This window comes from Moschus berezovskii, chromosome 12, assembly GCF_049115385.1.
Source record: "Moschus berezovskii isolate FMDL1 chromosome 12, NW_MosBer_1.0, whole genome shotgun sequence".
In the NCBI taxonomy this organism is placed as follows: Eukaryota; Metazoa; Chordata; class Mammalia; order Artiodactyla; family Moschidae; genus Moschus; species Moschus berezovskii.
In genome coordinates this window covers 64,872,065-64,885,489 of record NC_142471.1, presented here as the reverse complement: position 1 = coordinate 64,885,489, position 13,425 = coordinate 64,872,065, and the positions used below count along the sequence as shown (strand labels likewise).

The 13,425-nt window shown below is 50.8% G+C and overlaps 1 protein-coding gene across 2 annotated transcripts in view; it reads left to right on the top strand.

The window, feature by feature from the left end:
* The window catches only part of CRTAC1 (cartilage acidic protein 1), a 151,636-nt gene that overhangs the window by 94,063 nt on the left and 44,148 nt on the right, over positions 1–13,425 (top strand). For both annotated transcript variants that reach the window (XM_055424924.2, XM_055424922.2), the window contains exon 3: positions 744–940. In XM_055424924.2, the coding sequence (XP_055280899.1) occupies positions 744–940 (197 nt within the window). The remainder of the gene's footprint in view (positions 1–743; positions 941–13,425) is intronic.

Below are 13,425 nucleotides of genomic sequence, written 5' to 3'. Positions count from 1 at the left end.
CCTACCTCACTTGATTATTGTTTAACTTAAAGTGAAAGTAAAGTTCTCTCAGTCATGTCTGACTCTTTGTGACCCCATGGACTAAGACTTCATGAAATTCTCCAGGCCAGAATACTGGAGTGGGTAGCCTTTCCTTCTCCAAGGGATATTCCCATCCCAGAGGATCAAACCCAGGTCTCCAGCACTGCAGGCAGATTCTTTACCAACTGAGCCACAAGAGAAGTCCAAGAATACTGGAGTGGGTAGCCTATCCCTGCTCCAGGGGATCTTCCCGACCTTAGGAATCGAACCAGGGTCTCTTGCACTGCTGGTGGATTCTTTACCAATTGAGCTATGAGGGAAGCCCATTTGTTGTTAAACTTAATGAGATCATAAATATGAAAGTGACTTTTATGTTGAAACGGGTAAAATAAATGTCACGTTGCTTTTTGTTTTCTTCAGCAAAGCCTATGATAAGGGCTCATCACTGGCTGCCCACTCCCCTCCGCCACCCTGCTCCCCATATTGCATCCCACGTGGGCCCTGTTGACTCTCACTTTGCTTAAGTCCACCTCTGATTCAGGGACGCTCGTCAGATACCTGGAGACCCCCAGACAAGGCTGCCAAAAGTTCCCCAGGAATGTTCTGGGACTGATATGTCCCCACACTGGCTTGTCCAGGAGGGCTCTGAGCCCACTGCTCTGGTCAGGTGGAACCAGGTGGGCCCAGCCACTCCTCCCCAACATTTCCCTCCCTTCCTCCAGGTACAACGGCCCCAACCTGGTTCTGAAGTACGACCGGACCCAGAAGCGGCTGGTGAACATCGCGGTGGACGAGCGCAGCTCCCCGTACTACGCGCTGCGTGACCGGCAGGGCAACGCCATCGGGGTCACAGCCTGTGACATCGATGGGGACGGCCGCGAGGAGATCTACTTCCTCAACACCAATAACGCCTTCTCAGGTAAAGGCTACGGGCCTTGGGCCTTCCCTACTCCCTATTCCTCCTATCACCAGGTTACAGTCACCGGCTTCCCCAGGCCCAGGCCCTGCCACCTCCAGGACCTCGGTTTGTCCCAGCAATGACCCAACAGCGACACCCCCAGGAGGCCCTCTCTTCCCTTATGCAGGAAGCTTTTTCTCACCTCCCAGCCCCTGGGCCTGACAATAGAGGCCTTGAGCAGAAGACCAGTCCCTCTCCCTCAGACGTTATGTCCTGTTCGCCCTCCAGTCTCAGCGGCCCCCCCATCCTCCTAAGTAACCCGTCCTCCCTTCTCCGCCCGCTCCTGTGTGACTCAGCCATTCAGGACTTCTCACACCCATCACCTGCAGATGACCCCCACCCCCTGGCATAGCCCTCCACGGTACTTTCAGGGGGCCTTTCTAAAATGCTCGGAAATCCTTCATGGCCCCCAAAGCCTTCAGGTGAGCTCATTCTTTCACCCCACATTCCTGCCGAGCACCTGCTCCCTGCCAGATAGGAGACCCTCGGGGCTGGGGATACAACTTGGAGGAAGACAGACCTGGGACCCATCCTAGCCCAGAGCACCACCCCATGTCACTTGGGCTCTTGTGTAAATGCAGATTCTGCCTCAGCAGGCCTGACTGGGGCCCGAGAGCCTGCCTTGCTAACAAACTCTCAGACGATACTGCTGCTGCTGGTCCAGGGACCACACTTTGAGTAGTGAGGTCCTACGTCCCAAGGAATGGCTGAGGGAAATTGATGCCCAGAGAGCTACGTAATAGTAACAATGATGATAGTAACTAATGTTTTAGTAGCACCTGCTCGGTGCCAGGGTCTGAGTGCTTCGTCTTGCTGTTGTTCAGTTGCTCAGTCATGTCTGACTCTTTGAAACCCCGTGGGCTGCAGCACGCCAGGCTTTCCTGTCCTTCACTATCTCCCAGAGTCATCTCATTTAAGTCTCACAACAGCTCTAGTATGTAGGTCCTGGTATGACCCACTTTATAGTTGAGGAAACTGAGGCACAAAGAGGTCACATGACTTGCCCAAAGCACACAACTTACACACCCCAGGATTCAAACCCAAGTATTTGACTACAGATCCATCCTTTTAATCAGCACACTCTATGGCCTTACTCAATCCGAGGCCCTCGGGACCTAGTAGAGAGCCAGGCTCACAGTTGGCGCTCAGTATTCCATGAGTTGGGAGGCTGTATTCTTTGGGCTGCAGACAGAAGTCTGCTCCCATGGGACCATACATCTTCAGGGAAGTCCCAGGCCACAGCTTCCTCCTGAAGGATGCAGGATCTCATGTCCCTATGGGGCCAGGTTGGACATGCCCTAGACTCTTCCAGATGGTGGCAGCCTCTTGGGTTGCTCTGGACCACACTGTGCAGTTCAGACTTGTGCATTCACTGTCCTGCACCCTCCCAACCTCCTGGAGTCGGGTGGTCACCTGATTTTGGGGACCACCCTCCCTGCTTACACACACACACACACACACACACACACACACAGTGGCTTTACCCTGGCCTATACTGTTGCCTCTACTGGTGTCTGAGTCCAAGCCAGGATCCAGCCCCAGACTGCCCTTGCTGTTGAGCCCTGCCAGTTGCCTGAATGGGAGGGGATGGGGTTGGGGCTGGTGCCAGAGGGAGGGGCAGGGGCAGGCAGAGCTGACTGGCTGACAGCCAGCCTTGTGCAGCCAAGAAACAATGAGCCACAGCCCCGAGTGGTGTTTTATGGGTTTTCATCTCATCTTGCCACCAAGTGAGGCCTGAGAGATAGTAATTATCCCTACACAAATATCAAGGCATGATTACCCAGCTGGATTTACTGCCCTCTCTCCAACCAAGCCAAGATTGGATTAGGACACAATTAATTGATGGGCTGATCAACTCTTTAATGTGGGGCAAGGTCAGGAGGGGAGCAGCAGCAAGGGATGCTGTGGAAGGGGTGAGTCCCTGGCTGGAGGGAAGCCGAAGTGGGGAGGACTGTGGAAGGGGGTGTTTAACACTGGCTTGGCGGGCACGATGCCAGAGGAAGGGGACAGACTCTTCCCAGTCACTGAACACAGAGCACCTGGGCTGGGACCTGTCGGGTGTCTCTGAAGCGGCAGCCCTCCCACACTCTTAGAGCGTTTCGTAGGAATCCAGGAGTCACGGTGCTCAGCCCAGGCTACACGTGAGACATCCCTGAGGAGCTTTAACACTCCCCGTTCCCAGGGAGCATCCTGGTCAGTCCAGTCGGAAGACTGGAAAGCTCTCCGGGTGATTCCCCCGTGCAGTCAAGGTTGACAGCAATACCCTAGAGTCGTGTTGGTTCCATGCTCAGCGTAATCATCACCCCCATTCACTCCCTCATGTATTCATTCACTGGATACGTACTTACTGAGCACCCACCATATGCCAAGCACTGTTCTAGGCACTGATGATGCCCCGGTGAATGAACTGACAAAAACCCTTCCCTCCCTCCCCAGTGCAATCCTGTATTTCTCTAGAAACCTGGCCCTCCTCTCCTGGCCCTGTGGGCTCTTAAGTTCCTCGAGGGCAAAGTGTCTGTGTTGGCCATTTTGTGCCCCATTCTGGCCCAGCCAGAACTTGAACATCCTAAGAGCACAATTAAAACTTAAGAAATAAACCCAGGAAGCACAGACAAGGCACACGCCATTAGGCCTGTGAGAAGGTTCTCCAACAGAGGAAATATGGGGAGAGGCAGACATATGGAGCCCCCAGAAGGTTCGCCTGGGAGAGGTTGGAGCTTGTTCCCCAGAGCTGGGGTGAGGGTGACAGTGCCCTGCAGCCTTAGTCCAGGCATGTACCTCCCAGTGGCCTTCTGTGGGTCTGAGTTAATTTTTCAGTTGAGTAATTCAATTGATTCATTGACAGTGGGCGGGTTGTGGAGCCAGAACCTTTGTGCCAGGTCAGCACTTCCCTGGGTCCAGCTGGCATGAGGCTCAGCCACTGCCACCCTGCCCACCATGAGGAACCTGAGATCCTCTCCAGGAGCCCCAGCCAGCCCACACCTGCCCATGGCTTATGACTGGGGCTCCCTCAGCCTGTGCCCAAGCATTGGAGGGGCCTGGGGAACGGGGGCCCCTCCCTCTCCCTCAGCCAGCCTTTGGGAGTCAGCACTGGAGTCCCTGGAAGAGGGCTGGGACCCTGCATCCTGGCAGTGTCCTATAGGAGTCAGCCTGTACAAACCTGGGATCTGCCCCTCACTTCCGGAGTCACCTTGAGCACCCAGGGTGCTCGACATTTCTCTGTCTCAACCCCTTCACCTGCATAACAGGCAAAATTGTATCAACTTCATGAGTTTAACTCCTTCTCCATAGACTGTATCCAAAGTCTTACCATCACCTACACACCCCTCCAGATGTGAACCAGCTTGCCTTTCTGACTCCTTCTCCTCCCTCTTCCTCTTGCTCGCCTCATTCCCACCTGAGGCCTTTGCACTTGCTGTTCCCTCCACCTGGAATGCTTTTCCCACCATTGTTCTCAGGACTCAGTCCTTCCCTTCATTCAGGCCCCTTCTCAGATGTGTCTTCCCTGTCACTCCTTATGCTGTTAACTTGCTTTATTTCTCTTTGGAGCACTCACTACTGTCTGAGAGTATGCTGTATGTTTGTTGTTCATCTTTCTACTCTTCTGCTAAGCGCCATGGGGACAGAGACTTTGTCTTGTTTTCTGCTGTATCTCCATGACCAAAGAAATACTTATGCCACTTAGTAAACGTAATACATATATCTGACTGAACAGCTGAATTAATGAATGAAAATCACTTATTATGGTGTCTAGGATTTAATCCATGCTCTCTAAGCAACTGCTGTTATAATTCTGTGGCCTGAAGAAAGGCAGAGACTTTAAAAATGTCCTGGACAAAGGTGTGCCATGGGCCTCCCTCCCAGGTGCTTCAAGGAAGAGACTCTAGGAGCAGAGAGAAGAAAGGATCATCATGTAAATAAGGCACCACACAAACGAGGGTGTCAAGTGCACACAGCTCAAGGGTTAATAATTGGAAAGTAGGTAAGAGGGAGGGAGCAGAGAAGGACTGACCACAATCCCAAGAGGCCTGAGCAAGCTAAGCAGCCGATGGCTTAACTGACCTGGAAAAGTACTACAGTTTCAGGCAACACTGAAGCCAGTGTTTCAGGCAACACCACTCTGAAAAAATCAGGTAGGATTTTTTAAAATGATGACATGAGTTGGTGAGAGTATCGGTACGGGAGATGCTCACTGGCACACTGGCACCCCAGCACCCCATCCACAACCCAGGAACCCAGGAGCTCCTGGTCAGAGCCCATCCCCCCAGGGTCCTGCACTGACTACCCAAGCTGTTGTTCAGCTTGGCCCTGAGCTCGCCTGCCCATGTGACATGCCTGGGGTAACAGGAGTGTGGTAGTAGGTGGGCCAGTGTGGACTGTGAGCCCCACAGTTCATTTCATTCATTCGTTTCAGCAGAATGGCCACTGACCATCTGCCGTCTTCAGTCTACAGACACCTCCCTCCACTTCTGCACAAATAGTACTACGCATAGTACTGCCCCTTACTTTTTTATTTAACAACTGATTTTGGACATTATGTCACAGCCACACACAGACAGCTTTCTCTTTCTTTTTATGGCTGTATAGTACTCTATTATATAGATTTGCCATTCCCTGAATTGGCCCTCTATTGAGGACTATTTCAATTGCTTGCAAACCACCAAATGAATAAGCTTGTACTGCATGCCATCCTCCACAGCTGCAGGTGTGTCTGTAAGGTAAGTTCATAGAAATGCAATTGCTGCATCATAGGAGTATACAGGGGCAGTTTTGATAGGCACAGCCAAATCGTCCTTCAAAGGGTCAGTCCTAATTACACTCCCGTCAGCCCGCATGCCAGTGAGCATCTCCCGTACCGATACTCTCACCAACTCATGTCATCATTTTAAAAAATATTTGCTAATCTGATAGGGGGAAAAATTGGCATCTAAACGTAGTTTTAATTTTCATTTTTTTTAAATGAGTGAGGCTGAACATATTTTTATATATTTGGGTCTCTTGTCTGCTCAGAGCCTTTGCCCATTTTTTTCTATTGATTATCGGCCTTCTTCATATTGATTTGTAACACCTCTGTATAAATTAGGGAAACCAAGCCTCTGTCTGTAACACAAGTTGCATATAGTTTCTTCTTGTTTGTCATTTTTCTTTTGTCTTTGTTCATGGTGGGGTTTGCAATGCGGAATGTTTTTGTTTTTATGAGCTTGGATTTATCACTCTTTTCTCTGATGGCTTCTGAGCTCCGTATTATATTTAGGCCTTCAGTGGGGCTTTTGTAACCTCTCAGAGAAGAGGCATCAGTCACTGTGCCAGAGAGAAGAAAAGGAATCAGGGGCGCCTTGCACTTTCAGCCTCTTTTGCCTCCACAGTAGATGAGCCGTCTGCATGGAGAGCACACCCATTATCCACAGCTCTTCACCCAGGCCCTGTTCCCACGGTATCTGAGGATGCTCTGCACCTTGCTTCTCAAAGCATGTTTTGCCACTGAGCAGCACTGGCAAGAGCTGGAAGCTCATGAATTTGCAGGATCTCAGGCCCCATCACAGACCTACTAGACCAGAATCTACATTTTACCAGGATAGCCAGGACTTCTTGTGCCTGGAAAAGCCTGAGATGCACTGTCCTGAGGCTCCACTCTCTTTTCCTAGGATCCTCTGAAAAAGTGAAAGCATTACTCGCTCAGTCATGTCTGACTTTTTGCGAACCTGTGGACTATAACCTGCCAGGCTCCTCTGTCCATGCAATTCTGTAGACAAGAATACTGAGTGGGTTGCCATTCCCTTCTCCAGGGGATCTTTCTGACCTAGGGGTCGAACCCAGGTCTCCTATATTGCAGGCAGATTCTTTGCTGCTGAACCATCAGGTACTCCCAGGGAACTCTACTCAATGCTCTATGGTGACATAAATGAGAAGGAAATTCAAAAAGAGTGAATATGTATAACTGATGCACTTTACTGTACAGCAGAAACTAACAATAAATAATAGTTTATAGGACCTAAAATGGATCCTAGAGTCTCCTGATTCCCAGCCATATTTCCCTTGGACATAAGGTGCAGATTTTCAGCTCATTCAGCATGACACCATTTGGGGAAATGAACTCATGAACTGCTCAGGCCCCCTGCCCCCCACCACATGCCTCATTCCCATGTGGCCAGAAGAAGCAAGAATGGAATAAGGCTGTCAAAGTAGCACCATAATGAGTATGAGCCCTGGGACTTTTCTGGTGGTCCAGTGGCCAAGACTCCACGCCCCCAATGCAGGGGGCCCAGGTTTGATCCCTGGTCAGGGAACTAGATCCCACATGACACAACAAAGATCCATCAAGCTGAACCTAAGACCTCATGCAGCCAGATAATTAAACATATAAGTAATTTTTAAAAAGTAAAAAAAAAAAAATAGTGTATAGAGCCCTGATGCCTATTTCCTCAGTCCTAACACAAAAAGAGGTTCCTCAGGGACTGGGACAGCCCTCCACTGGCTCCTACCCAGCTATTTATTTACTTTTAGTTTCTACTGTACAGCAAAGTGCATCAGTTACATATATCCACTCTTTTTAAATTTCTTTCCCATTTAGGTCACTACAGAGCATTGAGTAGAGTCCCCTGGGCTATACAGCAGGTTCTTGTTCGTCATCTATTTTATATATAGCAGTGCATATATGTCGATCTCAATCTCCCAATTCATCCCACCAATCTCCCATTCCACCCCTTCCTCCCCTCTTGAAAACAGTAGATTTTTTTCTACATCTGTGACTCTGTTCTGCTTTGCAAATAAGTTCATCTGTACAATTTTTACAGATTCCATGTATAATCGATACTACATGACATTTGTCTTTCTCTTTCTGACTTACTTCACTTTGTATGACAATCTCTAGTTTCACTCAAGCCACTGCAAATGGCTTTATTTCATTTCTTTTTATGACTAATATTCCACTGTATATATGTACTATATCTTCTTTATCCACTCCTCTGTCGATGGACATTCAGATTGCTTCCAAGTTCTGTCTACTGTAAACAGTGCTGCAATGAACATCGGAGTGCAGGCATCCTTTCAAATTATGATTTTCTCTGGATATATGCCCACGAGTAGGACTGATGTAGGTTGCTGTATTTTTAGTTTTTTAAGGAACCTCCATACTTTTTTACATAGTCCACCCAACTTTTTAATATGTGGGGTTGGGGGGTGCTTTGCAGTCAGACCACAATTTGAGGCTCAGCATTGCCACTTAACAATCTTAGGTAAATGGCTTAAGCCCCTAAGCCCCAATTTCTCTCTCAAAGAGTCTATCTTCCTTATGTGACTATGGAAAGGACCAACTGAGCTAACGTGAATAAAGCACTCGGCAGAAGTTCTTTGGATTTCCCTCTTCTCCCTGGAATGGAGGAAGGAAGAAAGACTGAGGTCTGAAATTATATTGGGGGGTGGGGGTGCCATGCGGTGGGACACAAGGAAGCCTGGATTCTTTCTTTTTTAAAATGCCCTTTGCCAGAGCCAGTTCTTTTTTTCCCTAAGGCCATCACTTCTTTGCTGGTTTTCCACTAAGTCTTATAAAGCATTTTATACTTAATGTCACAGTTGTCTTCTGGGGTGTGGCTTGTTGAGGATTTGCAGTGATCATGCCCTGTAATTACCTGATTGATGATGGTGGTGATCATGATGGTGGTGGTGAGGAGGAGGAGGAAAATAGTGGTGGTGATGGTGATGGCAGTGTTTTTATTGTTTTTTGAATTTATCATGAGCCAGGTGTTGTTCTAAGTACTTTATTTACATTATCTAGTTTAATCCTCACAACAACCTGATAAATAGGTGGTCATTCTCATTAACCCATTTTATACACAAGAAAAAGACAAATTCATGACTTGCCCAAGTTCAACCCAGGCCCCAAATGTTGCTGGCTAGCTCCTGACCCTGCTGCTTGGCAGTAATCTCTTTGCCTTAAGAATGTAGCTGGAGGCTGAGCCCCAGCCCTATCATATGCACTGGCCCACCCTTCTCTTTGCCACCATTATCAGACTCAAGTCAGGTCATCTCCCGGGGGTGGAGGAAGCTCCTGAGGGAGGAGGCACTCGAGCTAACAGTCCTTAGGAAGAGCCCTTTGTTGCCCAAACTCACCCTCCCAGTGGCTCTAAGATGACTTCTGGGTAGAGTTGGGTGTGCAAGTGACAAGTTGGTGCATTGAAGACCGTTTGCTCGATTGACACCAGTGCCCTCGATGAGGAACCTCTCTGTTTTCTATTTGTCTGGTGACTCCTCCACTTCTGCCTCTTCTTCTCCCTTCCACGCCCAAATGTGCCCCCTTCCTGGGACTGAGTCTGTGGCCCTGGGCTTTCCCTTTTACTGCAGCTCCAGCCTCCCTTCCCTGCAAACTGCCATCTGTCACAGCCAGCGAGTTCTTGGGCATGCCTTCTTGGCCACCTTATGATCCCGGAAAATGCCAAGCTCCTGCTCCCACCCCAGCTGGCCTGATGCCCCACTTCCCTCACTCCCCCACACCGTGGACTTGCTCTGACCCGCCGCACCTGGCCACGCCCTCCCGCCCTAGCCTCTGGAACCCAGCACTTCTCCCCACTTCCCCTGTTACCTCCCATGCCTGAGCTACTACAGAAGTGACCTCCCCACTTCACTATCTCCCTTGTGAGCCCACACCTCACTCCACTGCCAGGTGAATCTTCCAGAAACATCGTCTTCCCCAGATCAGAAACCACCCGTGCCCCCTTCAGCCCCGGTGCTGGATTAGTGGCTCTCTCCTGGCCTGCCTTGCTTCTCCTCCTGCCCCTGCACAAACCCTCCCCTCTAGGCATACTCAGTGTCCCCTCTATGCCTTTGTCTGTTTCCCTTCCTGCGCTTAGCACCCTCCCTCCTTCTCTCTACCTGACGAGCCGTGGGTGCGGTGCTCAGAAGTGCAGGCTTTGGAGTCAGAAAGACCTGGATTTGAATCTGTCTGCACTACACACTGGCTCTTGGGGAATTAACCTCTCCACCCCTCAATTTTTCTATCTGTAAAATGGGGCTACACCACCTCTCAAGGCAGTGTGAGATTCAGGCAAGATGATGATTGTAAAAAAAAAAAAAAAAGTGCTTCATGCAGAGCCTGGCTATACTAGGCGCTCTGCACACTGGAGTTGCTCCTATTGTTCAACGCCTATTGTTCCTCTGATGCTTCACGGCCCGGTTCAGGTGCCTCCTCTGACATGAAGCCCTCCCCGATCACTGTGACTGACTTCACAGCATCTCCGGGATGTACTATCCTATCATCTCTGTGGGGCTCTGCTAGCTGTGGGATCGTGGGCAAGTCCCCTTGCCTCTGGTGCTTCAGGTCCTTCATCTGTAAATTGGTCTTGAAAATAGTACTTACCTTGTAGGCTTGTGGCAAGTGTTAGTGAGTGAATATATGTGAAGCTCACGGCATATAGAAATCACCATAGGAATGTTAAGCAGTTTTATTTTTACTACAGTCCCATGGCATCTCCTTTTTGTAACCCTCCTGTCCTCTAATGAACTATAAGTGCCCTGAGTCAGGGACCGAGACTCCTTCTTCCCTGGGGCCTCTCCAGCACGGGCAGGGAGTGGTGGGACCCTGAGTCTCCTCCAGTGGGCCTTCCCAGTATCTTGCCACCTGGCAGCAACTGCCCTTTCCATTGGGCTGGCTTCCCAGGTGATGCTAGTGGTAAAGAACCCGCCTTCCGATGTAAAAGACATGAGAGACCGGCTTCGATCCCTGGGTTGGGAAGACCCCTGGAGGAGGGCATGGCAATCCACTCCAGTATTCTTGCCTGGAGAATCCCCATGGATGGAGGAGCCTGGCAGGCTACAGTCCATGGGGTCCCAAAGAATCAGACACAACTGAAGTGACTTAGCATACACACACTGAGGCCCTCAAAGCTCCCTTAGTGCCAACATGCCAGATTCTGGGTAGGATTGTGCCTCACAGGGGATGTGACCTCCAGAGCCCCCTACCCTGCCCTTGAATGCCCTCTGTTTCTCCCAGGCCTCTGCTTTCTAGGAATCTGCCCTCAGGACCCAGGAGAGGCCCTCTGCCCTCTCCTTCCTGAGCTGCTGCCCCTGACTCAGTGAGGGACCCTAGGGCAGAGTGCAGCTACAAGGAGCCAGAAGGTGGGATTACGCACTGACATGGGCCAGGGGCCAGTGCTGGGTGTTTATTGCCAGTGCCATCGACCCGCACAGCTTGCTGTTTATCTGTCTTCCTGACACACCTAATTACCCAGGTTGCAGCTGCCAGAGCGTTTGCTCTTCCTAAATCACAGGCTCCCATCCCTCCTGTCGCCCAGGCCTCCAGGCCTCTGCCTGCAGAAGGCCTGCCATTGATTTTGCCGTTCCCATTTATGATCTACAAGGCTCTGCATCACTGTTGCACATTTTACCTTAATTAGTTTATTCTTCGGGGCGTCCCTGGTCAGCTCAGAAGCCAGGAGACTGGAACGAGGGAAGAGGCTAACAGTACATGTCGCCCTAACACCTCTGGCCCCAAAGCCCAGCATCTGGCCCGATGGCAACACCCCAGGGCAGCAATTTGCACAGAACAGTGCGAGTTCTGCAGGATGCTAAGAGGTGAGCTGCAAAAAGGGGTGCCATGGCTGAGTATGTTTGGGAAAGGCTGGCTTACGTGAAATTAAGCCTGTAGTATACTGCGAGACTTTTCAAAGTTTTGATAGACTAATGTCCATTGAGAACCTCCAAGTAGGGGATGAAAGGTGCAGTCTTTCCTGAGCTCAGATAATCATGAAATCTTTTCTCCAGGCCGCTCACAGAGACCAGGTTCCACTAAGCACACTTTGGGAAATGTTAGCAGGAAGAATCAGGGGTAATTAGGCAAATAGAGGGGGATCGAGTCACCCTGGGCTCCTGTTTTCCCTCTTTCCTCGCTAAGGCAGGGACTCAGAGGTTTGAGAAAATTTTCCCACTGTATGCAGAGGTGCCCATCAGAGGTCTGCAGAGCCCCCACTGCCGGAGCTGCTTTCTCACCCAGCCCAAGCTTTGGTTGAGTTTAATCTTGGTCAAATTTCAGGGGGAACTAGACAAGCTGAGGTGTAGTCTAAAGAGGCCACGGTTTGACAGAGAAGGGCAAGGGTCGCTCGCTATTGTGAAGGCTGGGCATCCGGAAGCTGCAGAACCGTCCTCGGAGGCCCCCCAGGCATTAGAAGGCGATGACAAGGCTGCCACTTGCCTGGGGAACAGCCATGAGTATGGCAGTCCACAGCTCCTCTCCCGCAGTCCTGAAACCCAGAAGGATCTGAAAGCCTCAAGTGCTTTTTTTAAGTTTGTGGGAAAGTGAATTGATAGCAAAACCTGTCCTGAGCTGATGTGAGCTATTTATGGGCTTTATTTATCCCACTTGGTGTGATATTCATATATTTCACTGCAGAAATATTAATGTGTTTAATTACAGGGTGCTGCCCCAGTTCCTGCTGGGGGTGTTATGTAATAAACAGGGTGTGCATTGTGTTACCTTTCTGAAATGTGAAAGGGAAAATAAGTTTCTAAACATATCTGATCCTCGGGGATTGTGACAAGGGCCCAGAGACCCAGGTGGCACAGAGCAGCCAGAGGCCGCAGTTTCCCCTGCAGTTCCCGCAGCCTTGCTGGGAGTGGGGAGGCCAGCTGTTACCCCCAACTCTCAGATGAGGAAATCAAGGCCCTAAGAGGATAAAGAACTGGCTCAGACAAATGGGAGTCAAAGCTGGACTTGGGCTCAGGCAGAGTCCACACCTGCGCTTCTGTCCTAATCAGGCTCCCCAGGAGCCCCAGTGAGCACCCACCCCCAGCCACAGCAGCTCTATGCAGACCCTTGGAAATCCCAGTGGGCACCACCCCCAACCACAGCAGCTCTGGCAGACCCCCAGGAGCCCCAGTGAGCACCCACCCCCAGCCACAGCAGCTCTGTGCAGACCCTTGGAAATCCCAGTGGGCACTCCCCCACCAGCCACAGCAGCTCCGGCAAACCCTGGCTTCGGCTCCCCAGTCCAGGTCTCCCCCACCACCCACTGACACCTGCAGGACTCCTGGATCTGCCTCCCATTCCACTCGGGAAGGGCCTACCCCTTCATGGAAACCGGTCTCTGCACGCCCAGGAGGGTCAGGCCAGGTGGCATGGCTCTGTCCCCGGCCAGCTCCCCAGAGTCTGGCGAGTGTCCCTGAGGTCAAATCCAGGCCCTACAGAGAATGCACCTTCCCCTGTGGGTCCCCGTGGTCTTAGGAAGGCCCCATGTGAGGCCACTCAGAGGGCAGCCTTTGTTCCCCCCAGTCAGAGCCCCCTGAGGACCCTTCCATAAACAGCCCTCAGCGGAACATGCCCATATTCAGGCACTCACCCCCTCTCTGTCACGCTCATTCACACACTCATTCAACCTCACACTTACACTCACTCATTTTTACTCACTCTTATTCTCATACACCCACTCACTCCTGCTTATTCCTACACACTTTCACAC